We start from the raw sequence: 27,061 nt of genomic DNA on the forward strand, positions 1-27,061 counted from the left end.
TTAAGAGCATTTCTGTGCTGTAAATTCTATGTAATTTATGTAAATGCATATGCTTGAGAAATAAGTAACTGACAGGAATAAAATAGTAACATAATACTATAATCATTTAAAGAAAATCAATGAAATGTAATATATATCAGATACTGTGAAATATATTCATTTATTTCTGGAAACTATGACAGTCAGAATAAAAAAGGAAACATAGAAACATAGAAAATATGTGCAGCAGTAGGCCATTCGGCCCTTCGAGCCTGCACCGCCATTCAATATCATGGCTGATCATTCACCTCAGTGCCCCTTTCCTGCTTTCTCTCCATATCCCTTGATCTCTTTAGCCGTAAGGACCATATCGAACTCCCTCTTGAATATATCCAATGAACTGACATCAACAACACTCTGCGGCAGGGAATTCCACAGGTTAACAACTCTCTGAGTGAAGAAGTTTCTCCTCATCTCAGTCCTAAATGGCCTACCCCTTATCCTAAGACTATGTCCTCTGGTTCTGGACTTCCCCAACATCGGGAACATTCTTCCCGCATCTAACCTGTCCAGTCCCGTCAGAATCTTATACGTTTCTATGAGATCCCCTCTCATCCTTCTAAACTCCAGTGAATAAAGACACAGTTGATCCAGTCTCTCATATGTCAGTCCAGCCATCCCTGGAATCAGTCTCGTGAACCTTCGCTGCACTCCCTCAATAGCAAGAACATCCTTCCTCAGATTGGGAGACCAAAACTGAACACAATATTCCAGGTGAGGCCTCACCAAGGCCCTGCACAACTGCAGTAAGACCTCCCTGCTCCTATACTCAAATCCCCTAGCTATGAAGGCCAACATACCATTTGCCTTCTTCACCGCCTGCTGTACCTGCATGCCAATTTTTAATGACTGATGAACTATAACACCCAGGTCTCATTGCACCTCCCCTTTTCCTAATCTGCCGCCATTCAGATAATATTCTGCCTTCGTGTTTTTGCCCCCAAAATGGATAACCTCACATTTATCCACATTATGTTGCATCTACCATGCATTTGCCCACTCACCTAACCTGTCCATGTCATCCTGCAGCCTCTCAGCGTCCTCCTCACAGCTTACACCGCCACCAATTCCTTCATCTAAATCGTTAATGTATATTGTAAAGAGCTGGGGTCCCAGCACTGAGCCCTGCGGCACCCCACTAGTCACTGCCTGCCATTCTGAAAAGAACCCGTTTGTCCCGACTCTCTGCTTCCTGTCTGCCAACCAGTTCTCTATCCACGTCAGTACATTACCCCCAATACCATGTGCTTTGATTTTGCACACCAATCTCTTGTGCGGGACCTTGTCAAAGGCCTTTTGAAAGTCCAAATACACCACATCCACTAGTTCTCCCTTGTCCACTCTGCTAGTTACATCCTCAAAAAATTCCAGAAGATTCGTCAAGCATGATTTCCCTTTCATAAATTCATGCTGACTTGGACCGATCCTGTCACTGCTTTCCAAATGCGCTGCTATTTCATCCTTAATGATTGATTCCAGCATTTTCCCCACTACTGATGTCAGGCTAACCGGTCTATAATTACCCGTTTTCTCTCTCCCTCCTTTTTTAAAAAGTGGTATTACATTAGCTACCCTCCAGTCCAAGGAACTGATCCAGAGTCGATAGACTGTTGGAAAATAATCACCAATGCATCCACTATTTCTCGGGCCACTTCCTTAAATACTCTGGGATGCAGACTATCAGGCCCCAGGGATTTATCGGCTTTCAATTCCATCAATTTCCCTAACACAATTTCCTGCCTAATAAGGATATCCTTCAGTTCCTCCTTCTCACCAGACCCACTGTCCCCTAGTACATCCGGAATGTTATTTGTGTCTTCCTTCGTGAAGACAGAACTGAAGTATTTGTTCAATTGGTCTGCCATTTCTTTGTTCCCCATTATAAATTCACCTGAATCTGACTGCAAGGGACCGACATTTGTCTTCACTAATCTTTTTCTCTTCACATATTTATAGAGGTTTTTGCAGTCAGTTTTTATGTTCCCTGCAAGCTTCCTCTCGTACTTTATTTTCCCCCTCTTAATTAGACCCTTCGTCCTCCTCTGTTGAATTCTAAATTTCTCCCAGTCCTCAGGTTTGTTACTTTTTCTAGCAAATTTATATGCCTCTTCCTTGGTTTTAATACTATCCTTAACTTCCCTTGTTAGCCACGGTTGAGCCACCTTCCCCGTTTTATTTTTACTCTAGACACTGAAGTTCATCCATGTGATCTTTAAATGTATGCCATTGCTTATTCACCGTCAACCCTTTAAGTACCCTTTTGCCAGTCTATTCTAGCCAATTCACGCCTCATACTGTCGAAGTTGCCTTTCCTTAAGTTCAGGACCCTCGTTTCCGAATTAACTGTGTCACTCTCCATCTTAAAGAATTCTACCATATTATGGTCATTCTTCCCCAAGGGGCCTCGCACAACAAGATTGCTAATTAGTCCCTTCTCAATTACACATCACCCAGTCTAGGATGGCCAGCTCTCTGGTTGGTTCCTCGACATATTGGTCTCGAAAACCATCCCTAATACACTCCAAGAAACCTCCTCCACCGCATTGCTACCAGTTTGCTTAGCCCAATCAATATGTAGATTAAAGTCGCCCATGATAACTGTTGTACCTTTATTGCACACATCCCTTATTTCTTGTTTGATACTGTCCCCACCTCACTACTACTGTTTGGTGGTCTGTACACAAATCCTACTAGCGTTTTCTGCCTTTTGGTATTCCGCAACTCCACCATACCGATTCCACATCATCCAGGCTAATGTCTCTCCTTACTATTGCATTAATTTCCTCTTTAACCAGCAATGCTACCCTGCCTCCTTTTCCTCTCTGTCTATCCTTCTAAATGTTGAATACCCCTGGATGTTGAGTTCCCAGCGTTGGTCACCCTGGAGCCATGTCTCCGTGATGCCAATTACATCATATCCGTTAACTGCTATCTGCGCAGTTAATTTGTCCACCTTATTCCGAATACTCTTCGCATTGAGGCACAGAGCCTTCAGGCTTATCTTTTTAACACGCTTTGTCCCTTTAGAATTTTGCTGTAATTGGCCCTTTTTGTTTTTTGCCTTGGGTTTCTCTGCCCTCCACTTTTACTATTCTCCTTTCTATCTTAACCACCTTGTAAAGCACTGCCTGGTAATCAATTACTGCAATATACTAAATGATTTTTGAGTTTTATGTACTGTGACTTACCAATATACTGTACTATCAGGCTATAAGCAAGGGACAGCAAATGTGTCCCTCCTCCCTCTAACGGGACATCTAGCTGCCAGCAAATTTTTCTCACCTAAAATCCCTCGTGTTTGTTTGCATTAAGTTCCTCTGACAAATGTTCAATTAATAATTTCAGGCATCTGAAAAGCTAATTTGGCCAACTTAAAAATGCACTGTACTTGAGACTTGTATATGCATTTGTACAACGGCAATTTGTTCAGACTCTAAGAATAAGAAATACAATGAAATAAATATTATGCAGATGTATAAACATTTGAAGCATAAATGTTGGATAAATGACGGTGAAGAGTTAGAAATGTCAAAGGGTAGCAGATTTTGTAGAAATAGAGGGTGCTGGGTAGTGAGTTAAAGGCCACATGAATCAACAGTAGCCTGATTTTAAGACAGAACAATTTCCACAGTCTGACAGAAGAGAGACATTTATAAGCACAGGACATGCATGGACAATTAGTAGCAGATACGTAAGCTTGCACTTCAGTTTTTCTGTGGCGTGATAAACAAGGTGATTCCCTGGACAGCAGTTAAGAAAGCCCTGCACACACATCTTTTATGAGGTAGTTGGTTTCCGTGTCACTGCAGCTGGCTGTAAATTATGCTAACTATTCTACACCTTTACCCTTTTCTCTGTTTCCAAAATATGCCTCTTCCTTAGCTTCAAAGATTACAATTTCTACAGTAACAGTCCAACATTTTACACTACACAGTATAACAGATTTAAAAGGAAAATGTATTTGGGTATCGTTTCCATTGGTTATTAATGCAAGAAAAGGATTTGAAAGTATTATAAAATGGCAAAGATGTTTGAAACTTGCATTGACTTTGTTTGTGTATGCTGAAACCATTCATTTGGTTTAGTATCCCCAAATTAATCCCAGTTCTGAATACAACATGTGTGCTACCTATAATCACCACCAGTGCTTTTTGTGCAGGAAACATAAAGTAGACTACAAACTAAACTGATGCTCATTTTTCCTAATTCTGTGTCATATGACGTGGCGGTGTTAGTTATTAAAATTTTCAGTGAATTTTCATTAGCAGCAAAAAAATAATTGGGGCTCCAGCCATAATCCCAATCCTTATCTGCTGCCATCTTGCACTGGCAAAATTGATTTTTGTTTGTGTTTTATTTTTCAACTTATTATACTTCCATACTGCTAGTAACGGTATGTGAGGAGTTAAATCTATGTTACCCACGTTGCTCAAAGGGGCATAAGTAGTTCACCTCTAGACATTTTGGCATTGGCACTGCTTATTTATGCAAGGTGCTGGAGCTGTGAACAATGAGCAACCTTCAGGGGTCAGTTAACTGGAATGGTCACATTCATTGACAAGCGTCTTAGGCCAGCAACAGAGATCATTTCCAGTTAACATTAATGAATAGCTATTCTGGCTAAATTAAATCATGAGAAGTATGTTGTCTACCCACAGTTCTAAGGGCATACTCCAGACTAGAGCCTCTGTGATTGGACAGCTCAGTGGACATAAAACTCTGCCAAAAAAGGCAGTACTCTGACACAGAAGACCAGTTTCTCTCAGTCAGAGTTGTATGGACTTCACAACCAGTTATAAAATATAGGGGCCGAAATTGCCCCGCAGCCCCTCCGGGGGCAGTAACCTTCCGGGCCCGGGTCAGTTAACGCCCGGGGATGAAGTCCCACTCCCGGCGTGGAATTGCCTTTGCGCCCCTCAAATGAGGCGGAGCGCTGTCTCAGGCATTCCATCTCTTTGAGGGGCGCTCCACAATGAAGCGCTGATGCGCCACAATGCCACTCCCCTTCATTTAAAGGGAAGGGCCGCTGCGGACTCTGCATGGCCCTTTGGTTACCACGACTGGGCCACTAGGGACAATCACGACCGGGCCAGTGGCCCGGCACTCAAAGAGGAATGCTGGACTGCATGATGACAGTCCGGTCGAGATGAGGGCTACCATTGTCGGGCCAACGGAAAGTCAGCCGATTAAAAAAGGTGGCCCGGGATGCTAAAGACCCCGGGATGCTTAAAGGGGCACCCCGGGCGGATGTCCGCGGCGCGCGAAGCAGGCATGGACATCGGCCTGCGCCAGCCTCGTGTCCTGCGGAGAAATTTCCCCGCGGGGCGGTGAGGGGTTGACGTGCATGGTGATGATGTCATCGCCGGGTGTGCACCAACCCGGGTGCAAATTGCGGGGCCTGCCGCAAACTCCAAATCGCCCCCAAGATCTCGGGGGCAATTTGGCTCGAGGTGCCACCGCCCCCGCGCATAAAGGCAATTGCGCCCCGTTAGCGCTTACTGGTGGCGCTAACGGGGCAGAAAAAAGGGGCAATTTCGGCCACATAGTCTGTACTTTAAAGGCTGAGCCATCTTAGCTTTGAAGGGTTATGTAAGAGTAAGTGGGTTTCTGTGTTAAGAGTTCATGTATACAATATTCCTTATCCCTGCCTGAGGATTATCCAATTTCTTAAAGTTTCATTACCTTGTACTAATTTTTCTAATCGAGTTTTCTTTTGGTAGGAAGCATTACTTCAATCCATTTTTAGTTTTGAGATATCAGAAAGTTGAAAAGTGGCTCAAATCGCACAACAAGTTGGTGTACTAATGAACTATAGCATACAGTGCTGTAAATTGGATGTACACTTACAATTTCTTACATGGTGAATCTAAGGCAAATGATCATTTAATGATTTTTTTAAAGAAAAAGTGCCATGCAACATGATTCCTCTTGAATACTGGTTTATTAAATGAGATTCTTCATTTATATTTTTTGAATTTCTTTACTACATAACACTCATCAATACATCATAACTTGTGTCATGTAGTAAAGCCACTGGCTGGGATTTATATCTTGAATCCATTCTTTTCTTACTGTCTTTCCTTTAAATTTATGCTTTATGTCTGGACATTTACTAAAGTGTGACATCGCTTTTATGATTTACTAAACAATTTTCAATTTGAAATGTACATTTAGCATACACCACTAAAATAATCATTGATGATCTGTGTGTTTATATACAAGTGTATGTGTGTGTATCATCAAACTTACCACGCCCTCAGTGGGCTACATTTCCTGTTCCAATCCATCTGTTAGTTGTCAATTCCTTTCCTCCAACCCCTCCACTGACTTTAATTCCCCGCTTGAGGCTACCCCTCTCATGATTCATTTCCCCTTTGATAGTAACCCTTTTGCATTTTCCATCTCACCACCTCTCCCCTCCCCTGGTTGTATTTCTTCTCGCCTGATGGTTGGATGTTCCATGCCACAATCCCATCACATCCCGTTACCGATCACCCCCGTCCTTTGTAACCTAGTCACGCAACACCTCAAATTTAAATTGAATCCTTGTGTTTAAATCTCTCTGCGGCTTGGCTCTCGCCATCTCTGCAACCTCTGTTGCACTAAAACGTCCCTGTAACGCTCTGTTTCTCTGACCCTGGTGTCCTGGATCCTGCATGCTCTTCCCATTGCCCTACCATTGGCAGTAGCTGCATAGACTCCACACTCTGGAATTCCCTCCCTAAATCCATCCTCTCCTCCACCTCCCTCTCTTCCTTTAGATCCTCCTTAAAATCCATGTCTTTAACCAAGTTTTTAAAATCACCCCACCTGATCTCTCTCCTGTTTTTTTCCCCCTAATACCTTTGTGAAGTACCTTGGGACATTTTCCAATGTTAAAGGCACTATATAAATACAAGTTGTTGTTGTTTTCAAAACTCATCTTTTCGATCCAACTTTGGGTCTCTTCCTTCTTGGGACGGCATCAGTTTTCATTAAAGGAGCAAGTTGCTTTTGGAGCTATTTTGACACTACCACTAAATTCATAAAAGTATAAACTCGCAATAGAAACTCAATGCACAAATAAATAGTTGTTGGACAAGATAAGTCCAGATTACACAGTTGCATCAGGTGATGGACATGCTGTGGAATCCTCACTTCAACAAGCATGCTGCCTCAGCATCATCCACTGAAAAAAATTGATATTTCTCTGGAAAGTCTGACAGTTCAGTCACCTGTTGGTCTGGCTAACCATGCATTCACCATTCCTAACTTCCAATATGCTTTAACTCTCTGTTATTCTAATCTATAGCAAAGCATCTCGGCAGTGAACCAAAATTAACATTCTTGTTTTTTTTATCTGCTCTCCTGACAAAATAATCCTGTGTTGGCCACAGAGATACCTATTTGGCAAACAAAATAAATTGGTCAAACATATTTGCATTTCATAGAAAAAAATGCAAATGCGTAAAATAACACAACTTTCATACTTAATGAGCCAGAGTGATAAAAAAAATCAATTCTTAAATATATGTAAAACAATACTGTAAAGATTTGTTACAGAAATCAGAACTAGTTTTAGTTTGCCTATTTTTTCTCTCACCATGATCGTCACCTTGAATAGTTTAGCGCTGTTCAGTTTTTTCATACCTGACAGACTCGAATGGCCTGGTCCAGCACAGACTTCGTATCTGTAGCATAATCGGGGCTTGGCAAGGCAGTTCGGCAAAAATGTGCTTGGAGCAGCAGGTGGGCTTTAGTGTGTGCACTGTCAAATGAATGTGGGTTCACTTCAACAGGAAGACGCTTAGCCAGATCACTATTTAGTTGGTCTTCATTGTGCCGCACTGGAAGGTCGGCATATTCTGTAGCATCCTGGAGGAATGAAAACAAATTCGAGATTAGATTTGGAAGATTTAGCTTGTACAAATGTCAGCAATATAGAAATCAAATGGACAAATAAGATGAGGCGTATTGAATCAAATAATGAAGTAAACTAGGATTAAAAATAAAAACAGAAAATGCTGGAAATACTCAGATCAGGCAGCATCTGTGGAGAGAGAAACAGATTTAACGTTTCAAGTCGATGACCCGTCGTCAGAACTGAAGTAAACCAGGATGTTTGAAGAAATTCTAGGTTATAATTGTGGTTTTACAGTCTGATTTATTCCACATTTACCTAAAACAAAAAAGCTCTGAAATTTAATAATATAGATGATATTACCATTCTTAAGAATATCCATGTTGGGTGGATATTCCTCAACAAGAACACTGTTCCACAACAAAACAGTCAGAAAATATTGGCATGAGCCAAATTCTTCCCTGTTTATCCACACAGTATTTTTTTAAAAAACTGACCATTTTTAAATGCATTTAAACTTTCACTTCAAATGCCTAAGCAGCCAATAACTCTTAACAGTCCTTTGGATGCAATTAACATATACGCAGTTTCATTCATTAATATTTGTTGATCAAAATTAAGACTTTTTCTTGTGGCACTAATAATGCAAGTGGCGCAGCTGGTTACATATACTTATCATTTATTGTCTGTCTATTTTCCCTTTCTGGTGTTTTTAACATCCATTAATAACTTGGGTGGTTTAAACAAAATTCTGCAAAGAGCAGTAAAGTGATGACTCCAAAGTTTTCACAGGTAGTATACAAAATTGCCCCCAAGGCTAGTCCTAATTAATTTTTTGGGATCAGCTTTCTAAATTTAAATATAAGAGAGAGAGGACAAAATATAGGGCTCAATTTTCCCGCCAAATTTTTTTTGGCATACTTGGAGTTACGCCTGATTTTTTTTGGGCCCCAGTACGGCAAAAAAAAATCTTCATTTTGGCATCGCCTAACCCGAGGGGGGTGGAGCCTTGATCTGCACCAAAAAGATCGGGCTGGTATGGTAACCAGGGACACAATACGAGCTGAGGCTGCAAAGTGAAGCATACAGCCAACTCCCAACACATTAAAAGAATTGAAAAACATATATGTCTCTCTCTCTCTCTCTAAACCGGGGACCGACTCTCTCGGGACCAGAGTGTGTTTGTGAACCGGGGACCGAGAATGGGATCGGACACCCTTCGGGCCGGTTTGGAGGTAAGTTGCTGGTATGTGTTTTTCAATTCTTTCAGTGTGTCCGGGCATCTGCTGCACGCTTTCCTTACCTGCACCGATTTCCTTAACTCTAGGGAAGGTTTTTCAGGACAGGCTACATATGCTGGCCTAATCAGAACTGGAGTAACTCTCAGCTGGACAAACTTCCCTAAATGGTCTGAAGTGGCGTAGGTGACTGGTTACGCCCCCTTTGGCTGAAAAAAAAATGTACTTAAAAAATTCGGAACTAACTGAGCTACACTGGTGCAAATTGATTGGGAAAACTGGGGATTTTTAAGTTAGGCCAGAAAAAACGGCGCAAATACTGGGGAAAATTGAGCCCTATAGAAACTCCATTGAAACTCTGTCAGTAACTGTTGGGGTAATCTTAGTTTTGGGCTTGGCAGAAATCTATGAGAAGCATCATCATCATCATAGGCAGTCCCTCGGAATCGAGGAAGACTTGCTTCCACTCTTAGCACGAGTTCTTAGGTGGCCTTACAGTCCAATACGAGAAACAGTCTGTGTCACAGGTGGGACAGACAGTGGTTGAAGGGACGGGTAGGTGGGGAGCCTAGTTTGCCGCACGCTCCTTCCGCTGCCTGCGCTTGATTTCTGCATGCTCTCGGCGACGATACTCGAGGAGCTCAGCGCCCTCCCGGATGCACTTCCTCCACTTAGGGCAGTCTTTGGCCAGGAACTCCCAGGTGTCAGTGGGGTTGTCGCACTTTATCAGGGAGGCTTTGAGGGTGTCCTTGTAATGTTTCCTCTGCCCACCTTGGGCTCGTTTGCCGTGGACGAGTTCAGAGTAGAGCGCTTGCTTTGGGAGTCTCGTGTCTGGCATGCGAACTATGTGGCCCGCCCAGCGGAGCTGATCAAGTGTGGTCAGTGCTTTAATGCTGAGGTTGTTGGCCTGGATGAGGACGCTAATGTTGGTGTGTCTGTCCTCCCAGGGGATTTGTAGGATCCTGCGGAGACATCGTTGGTGGTATTTCTCCAGCGACTTGAGGTGTCTACTCTACATGGTCCTTGTCTCTGAGCCATACAGGAGGGCGAGTGTGAGAAGCAGCACACCAATGACTCCTAAGGCAATTTGCTTACTACACGGAAAGAAAAATAAATGAGCAAACGGAGGGCAAATGTACATTTGGTTTGAGGAAGTCTTCTTGATAGGGCTTCACTGAACATGGAGAAGTTGACTATGGCACCAGATAGTACTGGTACACAGTGATTACACGTCATGTACAGCAATTAGATCTGAATCAAGGATTTGAGATCCAATTAGTTATCAAATTTTATATTTCAATATTTGACAGTTAAAAGGATTTTGAGGTACTTATAAAGGCAAAAAATAATATAGGTTCCAAGCTCAACTTTCTTCATTCCATAAAACATAGCCTTGTTCTGAGCCAGGCATTTTAAATAAGGTTATTGTTATATTTGAATACATCATACAGAAATAGGGTACTGAAAAGGTTATTCATGTTATTGTTAAAAGTTATAAGCAGAGTTCTCCAATGGCCAAGTAGGCAAAGTAACTGCCCGATGAAGCCAAGATCAACAGGCCCAGGTTGGATTATTGGTTTGTGCTAAACTGTTTAATCTCAGCAGGCAAACAGTTGGGGGTGCTACCATTAGTTTTAGTGGCCTTACGTTGCAGAGTAAAGGGCAAAGAATCAGTCAGGATTCCTATTCCTGTTTGCTAACGAATGACACTGGCTGGAATGCGCTTGGATGTGTGTATAGATGTCAAAAACAACCTGCACGTCTAGCATTAAAAAAACACGCCGAGATCCTTTATGGTAGGAACAAGTAAAAGGAAATGGAAACCAAGTTATGGTGAGAGACTTAAAAAAGATGACTAAAATCTTAGTCGAAAGGATAGGTTCCAAGAGGGCTTTTAAAGATGGAGAACAGAGTTTGATGAGTGGGTTTCAGAGAGTGAGGCTAAAAAAGCTGAAAGTTCTGCCATTAATGGTGGGATGAGAGGGAACCACAGAAGTGCAGTCTTGGAGGACCAAAGAGGACTTAAATCTTGACAGGTTGTTCGGGGGAGGGGGGGGGGGAATGGGGAGGCTATGGAGGAATTGAAGATGAGGATTTTAAATTCATTGCAACAGTGTTCATGCAAGTCAATGATGAGATGATGGGTGAGCAGGACAGGTTAAGGACAAGATGGAATTTATGGATGTGGCGAATAGAGATTGGCAAAGGTAATGATGGAATAACAGAGTCCAAAGGTGACAAAAATGTGGATGACGGATTTGATGGTGGTCGGGCGAGATGGAAGAGGCACACAATTTTGCAATGTTACGTCAGAACAGATTTGGGCTAGGTTGCGATGTCACTGCTCATGCATGTCGAATGGGTACTTGAGTGAGCTCCTGAAGGACTTAATGACTTGTGTCCCAGAAGGTGTCACTGCCTTCAGCAAAAGAGCGTCGAACAGAAGAGAAAACTGGGAACAAAATGAAGAGACATTTATAGTATAAAACTTTTATTTATTTTTCAGAAAATTCTGCTTCAACTAAAATTGGAGAAAACTTAAAAAAAAAACTCTTCTAATTATAATTCAGAATAATTAACAGCTTGATCTGTGAAGTCTTCTGCAGCTTTTGAAATGTTTAGACATTCTAATCTTGGAATGTAGTGTCACATTTACTTTGAACCCTTTAAAGGTTTATTTATACTCTGGTCCGTTTCTGTTGGACTTGTTTCTCTTTAAGACTCTTCAGAGAGTACTGGCTTTTATTTACTAAGGAGCTTTTGATTCTTTTTCAAATCTCATCAGGCTTGAGAGAATGCCATATCTTGGTTATGCTATTATTAAGGATGTATTCCTTTTATCTTTCCACAAATGGTAGACTTCATTTACTTCCTAGTCATTTAAGAACTAATACTTCTCTACTTAAGTTCTACTCCAGAGTTATAGCTGGAACATAAGTGAGGTTCATTTCCTTATCTGCATCACGCCACTAATTAAAGTAAATTGACAACAGGGACTGAAGCTTTTTGTGTAACAGAGAATGGAATTGAATGGCGTGCCAAAAGGTCACCATAACCCATTATATTCCTATGTGAAGGTCTGGCTTCTATGTCCTGCCCTTGTTTGTTTTGTGCAGTCCAAGCAAATTGCTTACTATTCGTCTGTATCTCTAGTTTGCCCAGCTGTCTTTGAATAAAGACATTTACTCTCACAAATGTTAAGGGACAGTGATTGACAATCCAACGATGAACACCGGCTGTAACCCAGCTACTGTTCTTGGAGTCTGCAGCAGAATGGAGTGAATAAGGAAACTATGCTTCATGCTGACATGAGAAGGCCTCCTGTTCCCGCAGCGACTTCCATTTTCTTCTGTACCTTCTTGAATGAAATTCTCAATCTGTGCAGCGAATGGCTTACAATGAGGCACCCTTGGAGCTACTCAGCAGGTCATTTTTAGATTAGTTGGGGACAGAACAGGACTACTAACACATTTTATGATTTTGAACTCTTACGATTACTCATCCGAATGATTTTCTAGTATTAATTATTAATACAAACAAAACAATGGATAACACTGGGTATATTAAAATCTGTTTGGTTTAGGTTAGCATGTGACCTTAAAGTAATTAATTCCCTGATCATGTGCATTTTAAATTAAACATACATATTTTTTTCCTATGACTGCCTTTGTTATATAAACAGTCAACCAGCATTAAGGTGAATTAACTACATAAGGAAACATACAGTTCATATGTAAATCTGTGCTGTTGGAAAAACAAATAATTCTATATTCTATTTGGACTATTATTACACCATACTGATTCAACTCAAATTTTGAATCAACAAAACAATTTCAGTAGTTGGGGCCAGTTTTAGTCTCAGCTGAAACATTTACTAATTTTATGATGAACATATACTCTCCGTATATACAACAGGGAAAACGCGCTAACAGAATATGCTTAACTGCATGTTGTACTGCAAGGTGTTCAGTTTGGAACAAAGACCAGCTCAGAACGTTTCAGCTACAATGCATTCAAATACTGGCTAAAGTGGACAGAAGATGAGCGTGCATTTTTTACTGGTTCAGAAACTAAGGATTTTGGTTGATTTCAGAGCCAGTTACAAAAACAACATAATCAGGGTATTAAAATTGTAAATTAGGAAACAAACCACATAGTAAAGTGAATGTCTATTCAATAGAAGTATTTAAAAATAAGTGGTCAATGCCTGATTTAACAGAGTGGAACAATACTAGCAGGGCACAAAGGCAAGAGATAGGTCAAAATGATCCAAGTATGGATCTATATGATTGAATGAACTAAATAAACTGTCTTTGATTCCATCATCTTTTACTGTAAATATATTGGTGCAGGATGATAGCTATTACAAAAAAATTCAGGATTAAACTGTGATATCAAATTAAAAGCCATCTCCTCTAGAAATACAGAAGATTCATTCTCACGTTAAGGCACAATTATTTGTATTTTTGCCATACCATTCATTGGCGGCCGTGCCTTCAACCGTCTTGGTCGCAAGGTCTGGAATTTCCGCCCTACACCTTTCTCCTTTTCTATCTTCCTCTCCTCCTTTAACACCCTCTTTAAAACCCATCTCTTTGACCAAGGTTTTAATCCCCCTTCCCAATATCTCCTTTACTTTGGTGTTGATTATTGTCTGAGAAGGTAGATAGAAAATTCAGAAGAAACGTCTTTACCCAGTGAGTGTTGAGAATGTGGAATTCGCTATCACAGGGAGTAGTTGAAGCAAATAGTATAAATGCATTTAAGGGGAGTCTAGATAAGCATGAGGGGGAAGAGAATAGAAGGTTATGCTGATAGAGTTAGATGAGGAAAGACAAGAGGAGGCCCGAATGGAGCATAAATGCCGGCCTAGACTAGTTGGCTGAATGGCCTGTTTCTGTGCCGTATATCCTATAGAGACTTCTATGAAGCGCCTTAGGATGTTTTTCTACGTTAATGTTGCTATATAAATGCAAGTTGTTGAGTGCTTTTTTTAATATCATGACAACTATGTTACTTATAGTCTTAATAGCACTAAAATGAACAAGCCTTTAAAGAAATAAGCATTTCAAACTAGAAAATGTTATAATTCTTCTCCATTAGTTGCAGTCCAGCATTTTAAAATTGTGTACATAATTTTCTGGAGACGATATAATTCAGTGAAAAATTGCAAGTCCTTTCAATGAAACATTATACTTTGGAGGTGGTGTCAGGATTAGCTTCAATATAAAGTACTCTTTCATAAGAATTATGAAACAGATTTTTCACTTTTCCACTTGGCCATTAAATAATCTCCTAGCTGGGGAGGACTACACACCTGTAAAGGAGCCTGCTTGAGTTTATGCCCACTTATTTAAATAGATGGAAAATCAGGCAGCCTCTGTAAAGGGCAATGATCCTCCCTGCCTGAATTCCCATTATGAACTCTGCCTAGGCGATTATTTAATGCCAAGGATAAAAATCTGCTGCGATATTTCCTCTCAGAGAATATAATGGAGCCCCCTTTGGAGACCATCACAAAGGGTCTTGGGGATGGAAAACATGCACTTTTGTATATTTGTCATGGATATGAGTAGGGATTAGCATACGTTCCACTCCTGGATGCTGACCCCAGTGCTCAAATGATAAATTTAAGGTGTACGAGAACAAGCGAAGGGAAGCAGTGCTTTAGTCTTCCTTTCCCCATCCCCCCACTCCATTGAAACTCTAAAAACTAAAATGCAAGTGTGAACATGTGTTCTGTTGCTCTGTAGCAACTCTTTATTGTTTAGAATTACCAGTTTGAGACACTGGAGTAGCTACCTAAATGCCACAGGGGTGCAAGGTGAGTGTCTTACCATTTCATCAGCTGCCTATTGAAAGTGAATAGGACTTAATCGTTAAACTGTTTGCCTGGTAAGAGATGAGCAATGAAGTTGTAGTTAATGGACACCAGATTTTAGGGCAACCTTGATTAATTTGTAACACATCGAGGTGACAAAACCGGACTACATTATTTCCTCACATTCCAGTGTGTACACAGGAACACTGGACATATTGTGGCTGTAAAAAAAGTAGCATTATAAATGCTGCTTTGTTGTTCTTAATTTATGAATAATCTTTACCAAATCATTTACTTTAAGAGGAAAGATTTTAAAAAATAGCCCAATCTCCACAGCTGGTAGAGAAGATGGTTAAAGGGGGACCTTGTGAAGGATTTAAAATATCAAATGGCTTAGATAAGGTAAATCCTCAATATTACTTTTTTTTTAAAGCAAAGATACTAAGACTAGAGGTCATAAGCATAAACTAGTAAAACATAAATTTCGATCAGATACCAGGAGGACTTTCTTCATGCAAAGGTCGATAAATGTCTGGAAAATTTGGCAGGCAGTGCCAATTTTATGGGTAGTCAAAGCTGATTATGAGGCTAGGAGAATTCGAAAACTGGAAGGACAAGCTTTGGTGGAACGAATGGCCATGCTAATTCTTGATTTTTATGTTCTTTTTAACCCTCTGAAGGCAGCAACAACATCCCTGCACCACAATTGCACAGAATTATGGTGCGCTGATGCTTAAGAACCAATCTTACAAGATTGTGTTCCTGGCCCTGCAAAGGATGGGGAAAGGTTAGACATCGAGGGGTCTGGAATGGACCACACAAATGGCTCCACACAATTTTCTGCCAAATAATATTAGTAAACATTAAATAATCATTTTCCCAGCAGTGGGGAAACTTAAGTTTTATTTAAAATATTGTTGCAGTATTTATTTTAAATAATAATGCAGAATTCTACAGATACTCCAGGAAAAGCTTCACAACAAATCTCCTTCTCTGGCATGACCACCCCAGCCTTCATTGTTGCTTCTTTCCCCATTGTACCTGGACCCTGAGCTAGCCTCGAATGTTGGCTGCTGGGTTCTGGTCTTAGTAGGTGGGAGGTGTGGGGAATTTTAAAGGAGTTTCTGAGCAGTGACTTGGGGAAACCGACAGAATTTAAAATATAGCTGCCTATTTATTTTTTGATGAAGAAAACTCAGATAATGCAGATTTTCCCACTGCTGAGGAAACTGTTTCAACAATCCCCTTTCTCCACCATGTCCTGACCCAACATGACCTTGAATCCCAAGGTTCCCTCCACTGCACAGCTAAAAATCTTGTTCCTGGCTATTACAGTATTGATTTAAAAAGCGCTGAAAGCGCTGAAGAATTTGCATATGGTGCCGGGGGACAAAGGACGTTGGGAGAAGAGCCTTGGACCTAAAGGCTCAGGGGAGTTATCTGGTCTTGGAGGGGGAGGGGATTAAGGAGGCAAGGGGTGGCAGGATGACAGCCACTGAGAATAGAGGGGACAGGCACCAGCAAGGAGGATGCTCAATTTTAATATCTCTGCTACAAGTTTTAAATCTGCCTTAAATATTCTTTCAGGTACAGTGGTGTTTAACAAAGTGACGAATGAAAGTGTACTTCAGAGAGCACAGATGCCACCACTGACTGTGACAGCTCAGAAGGGAACATGGACCCACATTAGTCACATTCTCAGAATTCCTGACACAAGTATTGCTAAGCAAACATGGAAATGGAAGCCACGAGGGAAAAGAGCTAGAGGTCAATCAAGAGGAACTCTACGCAACACAATTACTGGGTGTAGTTGAAGTATACTTGCAACTACGTGAGCTGTAGAAAAAAGCCCAAGACAGAATTGGATGCCGTCAATCGGTTACTGTTTTAATCGCCTCTACAGCGCAGGAAGAATAATGATGATGACGACAATGGTGATGGTCATTCCTGTAAGCAGTCTAAGCATCTTACATTCAGGAGTGTGTCCATGCAACCCAATATCTCATTATATGATAGCGCAACCTAGGGGTGTAAAAAATAAAAGCTCTTTAAGTGCTGAACTGAACATCATGGGCTCAATATTTATGGAGAGGCAGGAGGGAGTGGCCGGTCGTCATTGTGGCTGGGAAACCGAGAAATGCGGGTAACCCGGAGATGCTGCCAAAATTAATGGCAGGACAGCTTTTGTATTTTTTTCTCTCCCCATTTCCTGGCCAGCAGCCCGCTTGAGACTGGCTGGCAGGCAGTTGGGAAGGCCTGTGCTGGAAGGCTGATGCCGGGGAGCAGAGAGGAGGGAGGAGGGAGGGAGAGATCGAGAGATCGGGGGGGTGGGCGGTGGAGGGACGACATGGCTGGAGGAAGAGAACTTGGGTCAGGGATTGAAGTGATTGGGCAGGAGTTGAAGACATCGCAGGGCAGGGGTATAAGCTGCTTTATTTCACACACAGGAAGTGAATACACACGGTAACAGTGAAAGTAAACTCAATCTAATTTTTCTCCCTGAAAAATAGGAAAAAATAATAAACCATGTACATTTTTCATTTTGTATGCTGACTGATTTGTTTATGGCATTCCTTTATATCTAGAGAACTTCTGACTGCCCAAACTAACCTCTTTCATTTCAGCTTCTAGATCTGGGCCCTAGACCTACTGTCTCTCATTTAAAAATGTTGCACATGTGCCCCTTTTCTCTTTGTCCTCCCAGTTAGCCGGGGTGGTTGTGACACTGACTTCCTCCCTGTTAGTGATTTGACAGTAGGCCTATCAATAAAAAAATGGCCAACTCTCCTTCCCTTGAGTGTAGGTTTAAAGCGAACATGTCCTGCTGTTCTCAGGATGAATGAAGCTATTCTGACTAACGGGCCTGGGATGATACAACTGATCCTCATTGCATCAGTTTTGGCAATGCACAAACCAAACTCTTTTGCTTCAATATACATCTTCAATGCCTGAAGCCTTTGTGTTTAAAAAAAAAAAATCCGAATGAATTCACCTTGTTTTGAAACACCACACTGAAACAGAACTAATCCCCAAATCGTTTCTGTGAAGAAAAATAAATGATCAAATATCCTGAAATGCAACAATTGCCAAGATGGGAGGTACTGCAGAGAACAGTCACTTGCAGTTTGGAAATCCCAGATGCAAGTTAGGAATTGGAACTTGTTACTGGTCGGGAAGCATGCACGTATGCAAGATTTTCAGAGGAGAAAACTTGAGAAAGTGTCAGTCACAGTCAATGTCACACTTCAGTTGCCATATTCTGTAAATCATATCTATGCATTCAAAAACACTAACAAAAGCCACTAGCTGATGGTTTTTGTGATCTTGAAATAACCTGGCTCTCCCCAAGAGGAGGAGATAAGCAACTCAGGATATTTCCAACAATTAAGTCTCCAACTGGCCTCAGGACTCATTCAGACCATTTTCCCGCAGAGAGTACATGAGCAGTGATCTCAAAAAGGCAGGTTAGGTTATCACAACTCAGCTCCAAATTCCAGAGTACTTGTGAGGAATATCATTGCGGATCAGCAGTAATGTTGCAAAAGAATTTGAGATGCATACATTGTATATACAAAGAGTAAGTCACACAAAGAATTTTGATTGGTTTCTGGAAAATTTGATTCAATCAGAAATACTTCATTGGCCTGGGATTTAAAAAAATGTCTTTCACTATTCACTTACTTCACTGTTTTTTGCCACCTCTTTCACAAACTGCTACCATATTCTCAAACTCACAAACAGTAATGTCACAGGAGATCCATTGGTAAATATTATGCAAAGCTTTTCAATGACTTAAATGCCTTTAACTTTTTACAACATTATTTTGCAAGAATTGAGCTTCCAATTTTTTTCAATCTTTTTAAAAACAATTTTTACTCAGAGAAAGGATGTTGGAAACTGATGGCAAGAAAAAAATGTACATTGACACAATACATTAGCTGTGTGTCAAGTTGTCAGTTCAAGTTGGCGACAGCAATAAAGTGTAAAGTGTTTAGACGCTTCAAAGGAATACATGCTATTCATTGCTAAAACCTCAGAGTTATTGGAAGTAGTGGCTTACACCTTATTCAAGCTTTTACTGCAGTACTCTGAAAAGCTCGAATCCAAAGACACCCGATGCTGTTAGCTGATTTCTATATAAGAACAGGAAGATTGAAGTCTTGTGTTGATGGATTCCATACATCAACTGCAAGATCTTGGGGCTCAATTTACTCCAAAGCCATTTTTTGGCATACTTGAAGAGTTACGATTGTTTTTTTGGGGCCCAACTACGGCAAAAAAAAAATCAGCCAACGTTCCGCGTTTGAATTGTTCATTTTGGCGCCGCGTAGCCTGTCCTTTAGCTTTGGGGATGGAGCCTAAGATCTGCGTCAAAAAGATCAGGTTGCCAGGGTAACGAGTAACACACTGCGTGCTGTTTCACTGGAAAGTGAAACGTACAACACATTCTGGCCAGCTCACAGCAATCTGCACAAGCACCTTGCATCAGCATTCCATCATTAAATTATCAAAGTGTTTATGCCAAAAGTTTATCCCCACCTGCACCCCCCTTCCCAGTGCCCGACGCTGCTCCTAACCCTGGCCGAAAGGTCTCCCGGTGCCACTCCTAACCCTGGCCGAAAGGTCTCCCGGTGCCGCTCCTAACCCTGGCCGAAAGGTCTCCCGGTGCCGCTCCTAATCCTGGCCGAAAGGCCTCCCTCCCCTCCCGGTGCTGGTTACCGCTGCTAGCCCTGGCCGAAGGGCATCCCCCTCCCCGATGCCGATTCCTGCTGCTAGCCCTGGCTGAAGGGCTTCCCTCCCCTGCCGGTTGCTACTCCTAACCCTAGCTGAAAGGCCTCCTCCCCTCTCTGCTGCTGCTGTGTGGGCCGTGGAACTGCATCTGTTGTGCTGATTTCCTTACCTGCGCCAATTTTGTTAACTGCCCAGAAGGTTTTTCCAGAACAGTCACATATGCCGTTCGAAGAAAAATTGGAGTAACTCGGAGCTGGCCAAACTTGCTGAAATGGCCAGAATTGGCGCAAGTGTCAGGTTACGCCCCCAATGACGCAAAAAAATACTAACCTAAAAAAATCATAACTAAGTTACGCTGGCACAGAAATTTTGGGGAAACTTGGATATTTTAAATTAGGCCAAATAAAAACGGCGCAGATAACTAGGGAAAATTGAGTCCTTGATGTTGTTTACTGCAACTATCAGGAAACTTGTGGTAAAAGGAACCAGCGGAAATATTAACAATTATACCTCTACAGTAGGTGTGCTAATTATTCTTACACCTTATATCAATGTGGCAAGCTAGTGAGAAACGTGGGCCAGGGGTCAGAGTCAAACAGTTCAGTGCCTATATTAAATCCTGAGGGGGTTTCAAATTGCACATTCACTACCCAGTTTGAAGTATAAAGTACAAATTGCTGATAGTTTTACTGATGACCGGGGTCAGGAGTTTGAATGAGCTGTGCCACTGTGCAAAGAGCAACAAGAGGTCAGTGGAGATTGGGGATGGTGAGAACAAGTCACATGAATAAACAGCCAGCCAAAGAAGTGTAAAAATGGATGCAAACCTCTTTTAAGCTTAAGGTCACAACAGCAAAGATTGTAGTATACACCAACTACGAAACTTTAGAAAAAAATGTTGTGTATTATATTTGCTTTAAACTGCACACTAAATATATATTATTTATTTAAGAATTTAACATGATCATCCAACAAAAAATGAATTATTAACCTTGAATAACTTATATTTCTGGATCTAAATTTAAACATGACAAGTTTGTTTTTCAAAGTTTAGTTCAAGGATACAAGTTGTGCAATGTTGTATGTTTCAGTAGATCTAATTCTGCCTTTGAGCATTCACAGAAAATCCCTTAGCAGACAACAAAAACGACAACTTGTATTTATATATAGCGCATTTAACGTAGTGAGACATCCCAAAGCGCGTCACAGGAATATTGAGAGATAAAAATGACACTGAGCCGCACAAGTAGAAATTAGTGCAGATGATCAAAAGCTTGGTCAAAGAGGTATGTTTTAAGGAGCGTCTTGAAGGAGGAAAGAGAGGTAGAGAGGCGGAGAGGTTTAGGCAGGGAGTTCCAGAGCTTGGGGCCTAAGCAACAGAAGGCACGGCCACCAATGGTTGAACGATTATAATCAGGGATGCTCAAGAAGATAGAATTAGAGGAGTGCAGATATCTCGGGGAGTTGTGGGGCTGGAGGAGATTCCAATGAAAGAACTGCGTATTTGAAAACCTGTTCTGAGACTCAAGGTGCGAAAGTTAACACAACTAAACAGATAGCTGTAATATTGCCAAGAAAATGAACCACAAGCTGGTAACCCAAAAGTGTTCCTGTTAACTTCATGTTTCTTGACTGAGTCAGGTCAACGAGAGCAAGCACCAAGCAGTAGCTGGAAACCTTCTCATTGAGAGGCGCAGAAGAAAAGTTGATGGGCAAGTCACTGAGGTGGGCTTTGCAGACCTCAGAGTAACTAGTTATAGAAGCTATTATTTGTTTGAAGGTGGGAGCAGGTCATTTCTCTGGTCCCTTATCTAGAAAATGGTGCAGTGTGGGTTAGACTTACGCTAACTCATAAAAACATACCAATACAAAAAAAGAGCAATTGTAAAGTACAGTGCACAAAAGTTTTTTTAAAAAGATAATAATTGATTGACATGTAGGTAAGGTGAATGTGAACAAATGTTCAACAAGGCCAAGAACCAATATTTTGGTTTGTTTAAATATCTGGACCTCAGCAATAAATTTACAGAATACTGTGAATTAAAAATGTTCCACAGACTTATGTTCCATGCTTAATTTTACTTTGAAACATTCAACGGTAGATTCGTGTAAGAAAACGTATTTTTAAGATCACAATGTCAAGTTTCTAGGCCTCCATTTAGGGCAGAACAATAGGGGCCCAAAATTGGTCGATACGTAAGGTCCGCCCATTTCTCGGCGGTATGTCGTTTCACACCGCCGGCATACCGCCGAGACCGAAGAGGACAAAATTGGTCAAACATTTTTCGGCGGTATGTCAGCGGTCTGCATCGGGCGGTATGTATCTTAGTAGTTGATCCAGATTGACTTTCTGTTCGATGGGTAGTGTGACACGGAACTGTGCATGCGCAAATTTTTCCCCCTTTTTTTACACAAGCATTTTACCCATGATTTCGGGGGTTAGGGGTCACCCGCGCATGCACAGTGAGTTGCAGAGGAGAGAGAAGAGAGAGAGAGAGTGAGGAGCAGCAAGGTAGTCGACGGGCAGTGAGTTGAAAAATACATAGCACAGTGGAAATATATTGCTAACAACTAATAATTCTTCACTTTGAAGACAAGAGGAAATATTTAACAAACCAAAATTCATACCAGTAAAAATATTATGGCAATATTAAAAAAGACATCAAAGCGCAGGAACATCGAGAAGGAGGGTAGGTTGAGGGCGCGTGCCTTCGATGAGATGGAATTACCTGCCCTCCTGCAGCACAAAACAGAGAGGTACTCTGAGCTAACCAAGATGGTCATGGAAAGCCCGCCCCTCTCCCCAAAGGAGTACAATCGAATATGGGACGAGACCAGGGAGGCTGTATCCTCTAAAATTACGATGGTGTGCACCGGGGAAAGGTGCCGTAAGAAGTGGAACGACCTGGTGAGGACAGCAAGAGTAAGTAATGATTTTACTTATGTACCCCCCCCCCCTCCCCACCACGTGCAATGTGCCATGTAAATGTAGGTTCAGTGCCACACGGATGATGTTATTTATCTTAAGGTTACGGTGATGTATTTTTGCTTTTCAGGCAACGACAAGAGAATCAACGCAGTCCTTTTTTTAGTGTGTGTGTGTGTGTATGTGTGTGTGCGATGTTAAATGGATTGAAGATTTTTACTTCGATTTTCTTTACTTTCTGCAGAAGACGACAGTTGCAATAGCAGCCGATCAGCGTCGCACGGTGGGAGGACCCACAACCCAGGAGCCTCCTACTGATATTGAGATCTGTGCCCTGTCCCTGGTTGTGGATAGCAACCGTGCCACCATCGGCAGTGGAGCTAACCCACTCACACAAAAAGATGGTAAGTTGAATAAAATGCAGTCTGTGTTGCGGTCCTCTCATGTCATGTACATAAGAAAATAAGAACATAAGAATTAGGAACAGGAGTAGGCCATCTAGTCCCTCGAGCCTGCTCCGCCATTCAACAAGATCATGGCTGATCTGGCCGAGGACTCAGCTCCACTTACCCGCCCGCTCCCCGTAACCCTTAATTCCCTTATTGGTTAAAAATCTATCTATCTGTGACTTGAATACATTCAATGAGCTAGCCTCAACTGCTTCTTTGGGCAGAGAATTCCACAGATTCACAACCCACTGGGAGAAGAAATTCCTTCTCAACTCGGTTTTAAATTGGCTCCCCATATTTTGAGGCTGTGCCCCCTAGTTCTAGTCTCCCCGACCAGTGGAAACAACCTCTCTGCCTCTATCTTGTCGATCCCTTTCATTATTTTAAATGTTTCTATAAGATCACCCCTCATCCTTCTGAACTCCAAAGAGTAAAAACCCAGTCTACTCAATCTATCATCATAAGGTAACCCCCTCATCTCCGGAATCAGCCTCGTGAATCTTCTCTGTACCCCCTCCAAAGCTAGTATATCCTTCCTTAAGTAAGGTGACCAAAACTGCACGCAGTACTCCAGGTGTGGCCTCACCAATAGCCTATACAGTTGCAGAAGGACCTCCCTGCTTTTGTACTCCATCCCTCTCGCAATGAAGGCCAACATTCCATTCGCCTTCCTGATTACCTGCTGCACCTACAAACTAACTTTTTGGGATTCATGCACAAGGACCCCCAGGTCCCTCTGCACTGCAGCATGTTGTAATTTCTCCCCAAATAATATTCCCTTTTACTGTTTCCCCCCACCCCCCCCAAGGTGGATGACCTCATACTTTCCGACATTGTATTCCATCTGCCAAACCTTAGCCCATTCGCTTAACCTATCTAAATCTCTTTGCAGCCTTTCTGTGTCCTCTACACAACCCGCTTTCCCACTAATCTTTGTGCCATCTGCAAATTTTGTTACACTACACTCTGTCCCCTCTTCCAGGTCATCTATGTATATTGTAAACAGTTGTGGTCTCAGCACCGATCCCTGTGGCACTAACCACCGATTTCCAACCGGAAAAGGACCCATTTATCCCGACTCTCTGCTTTCTCTCTGCCAACCAATTCTCTATCCATGCTAATACATTTCCTCTGACTCCGCGTACCCTTATCTTCTGCAGTAACCTTTTGTGTGGCACCTTATCGAATGCCTTTTGAAAATCTAAATACACCACATCCATCGGTACACCTCTATCCACCATGCTCGTTATATCCTCAAAGAATTCCAGTAAATTAGTTAAACATGATTTCCCCTTCATGAATCATTGCTGCGTCTGCTTGATTGCACTATTCCTATCTAGATGTCCCGCTATTTCTTCCTTAATGATAGCTTCAAGCATTTTCCTCACTACAGATGTTAAACTAACCGGCCTATAGTTACCTGCCTTTTGTCTGCCCCCTTTTTTAAACAGAGGCATTACATTAGCTGCTTTCCAATCTGCTGGCACCTCCCCAGAGTCCAGAGACTTTTGGTAGATTATAACGAATGCATCTGCTATAACTTCCGCCATCTCTTTTAATACCCTGGGATGCATTTCATCAGGGCCGGGGGACTTGTCTACCTTGAGTCCCATTAGCCTGTCCAGCACTACCCCCCTAGCGATAGTGATTGTCTCAAGGTCCTCCCTTCCCACATTCCTGTGACCAGCAATTTTTGGCATGGTTTTTGTGTCTTCCACTGTGAAGACCGAAGCAAAATAATTGTTTAAGGTCTCAGCCATTTCCACATTTCCCATTATTAAATCCCCCTTCTCATCTTCTAAGGGACCAACATTTACTTTACTCACTCTTTTCTGTTTTATATATCTGTAAAAGCTTTTACTATCCGTTTTTATGTTTTGCGCAAGTTTACCTTTGTAATCTATCTTTCCTTTCTTTATTGCTTTCTTAGTCATTCTTTGCTGTCGTTTAAAATTTTCCCAATCTTCTAGTTTCCCACTAACCTTGGCCACCTTATACGCATTGGTTTTTAATTTGATACTCTCCTTTATTTCCTTGGTTATCCACGGCTGGTTATCCCTTCTCTTACCGCCCTTCTTTTTCACTGGAATATATTTTTGTTGAGCACTATGAAAGAGCTCCTTAAAAATCCTCCACTGTTCCTCAATTGTGCCACCGTTTTGTCTGTGTTCCCAGTCTACTTTAACCAACTCTGCCCTCATCCCATTGTAGTCCCCTTTGTTTAAGCATAGTACGCTCGTTTGAGACACTACTTCCTCATCCTCAATCTGTATTACAAATTCAACCATACTGTGATCATTCATTCCGTGAGGATCTTTTACGAGGAGATCGTTTATTATTCCTGCCTCATTACACAGGACCAGATCTAAGATAGCTTGCTCCCTTGTAGGTTCTGTAACATACTGTTCTAAGAAACAATCCCGTATGCATTCTATGAATTCCTCCTCCAGGCTACCCCGTGCGATTTGATTTGACCATGCCTTTTTCACATGCCTCCATTATTCCCTTGATTATTGCCCTCCCCACCGTGAAGTTATTATTTGGGAGCCTATAAACTACACCCATCAGTGACTTTTTCCCCTTACTATCTCTAATCTCCACCCACAATGATTCAGCATTTTGTTCATTAGAGCCAATATCGTCTCTCACAACTGCCCTGATATCATCCTTTATTAACAGAGCTACCCCACCTCCTTTCCCTTCTTGTCTATCTTTCCGAATTGTCAGATACCCCTGTATGTTTAATTCCCAGTCTTGGCCACCCTGCCACCATGTTTCTGTAATGGCCACCAAATCATACCCATTTGTAATGATTTGTGCCGTCAACTCATTTACTTTATTTCGAATGCTGCGTGCGTTTAGGTAGTGTGTTTTTAAAACCATGATTTTTTAGTTCTGACCCCTCCTGCAGCCCCTTTATATTCAGTGGCCCTTTTTGTTTTTTGCCTTGGGTTTCTCTGCCCTCCACTTTTACTCATCTCCTTTCTGTCTTTTGCTTTTGTCTCCTTTTTGTTTCCCTCTGTCTCCCTGCATTGGTTCCCATCCCCCTGCCATATTAGTTTAACTCCTCCCCAACAGTACCAGCAAATACTCCCCCCAGGACATTGGTTCCGGTCCTGCCCAGGTGCAGACCATCCGGTTTGTACTGGTCCCACCTCCCCCAGAACCAGTTCCAATTCCCCAGGAATTTGAATCCCTCCCTGCTGCACCACTGCTCAAGCCACGTATTCATCTGAGCTATCCTGCGATTCCTACTCTGACTAGCACATGGCACTGGTAGCAATCCTGAGATTACTACTTTTGAGGTCCGATATTTTAATTTAGCTCCTAGCTCCTTAAATTCGTCTTGTAGGACCTCATCCCTTTTTTTTTTAAAAACCTATATCGTTGGTACCAATGTGCACCACGACAACTGGCTGTTCACCCTTCTTTTTCAGAATGTCCTGCACCCGCTCCGAGACATCCTTGACCCTTGCACCAGGGAGGCAACATACCATCCTGGAGTCTCGGTTGCGGCCGCAGAAACGTCTATCTATTCTCCTTACAATCGAATCCACTATCATTATCGCTCTCCCACTCTTTTTCCTGCCTTCCTGTGCAGCAGAGCCAGCCACGGTGCCATGAACTTGGCTGCTGCTGCCCTCCCCTGATGAGTCAACCCCCTCAACAGTACTCAAAACGGTGTATCTGTTTTGCAGGGGGATGACCACAGGGGACCCCTGCACTACCTTCCTTGCACTGCTCTTCCTGCTGGTCTTCCATTCCCTAGCTGGCTGTGGACCCTTCACCTGTGGTAAGACCAGCTCGCTACACGTGCTAGTCACGTCATTCTCAGCATCGTGGATGCTCCAGAGTGAATCCACCCTCAGCTCCAATTCCGCAACGCGGACCGTCAGGAGCTGGAGGCGGACACACTTCCCGCACACGTAGTCGTCGGACACTGGAAGTGTCCGAGTTCCCACATGGTACAGGAGGAGCATATCACGTGACCGAGCTCTCCTGCCATGACTTAACCCT

The 27,061-nt window shown here is 42.2% G+C and overlaps 1 protein-coding gene across 4 annotated transcripts in view; it reads right to left on the reverse strand.

Moving 5' to 3' along the window:
* ascc3 (activating signal cointegrator 1 complex subunit 3) overlaps positions 1 to 27,061 on the reverse strand; it is a 777,147-nt gene that overhangs the window by 63,401 nt on the left and 686,685 nt on the right. For all 4 annotated transcript variants that reach the window (XM_070885599.1, XM_070885602.1, XM_070885601.1 and 1 more), the window contains exon 37: positions 7,669 to 7,893. In XM_070885599.1, the coding sequence (XP_070741700.1) occupies positions 7,669 to 7,893 (225 nt within the window). The remainder of the gene's footprint in view (positions 1 to 7,668; positions 7,894 to 27,061) is intronic.

This window comes from Pristiophorus japonicus, chromosome 7 (assembly GCF_044704955.1).
Source record: "Pristiophorus japonicus isolate sPriJap1 chromosome 7, sPriJap1.hap1, whole genome shotgun sequence".
Lineage (NCBI taxonomy): Eukaryota > Metazoa > Chordata > Chondrichthyes > Pristiophoridae > Pristiophorus > Pristiophorus japonicus.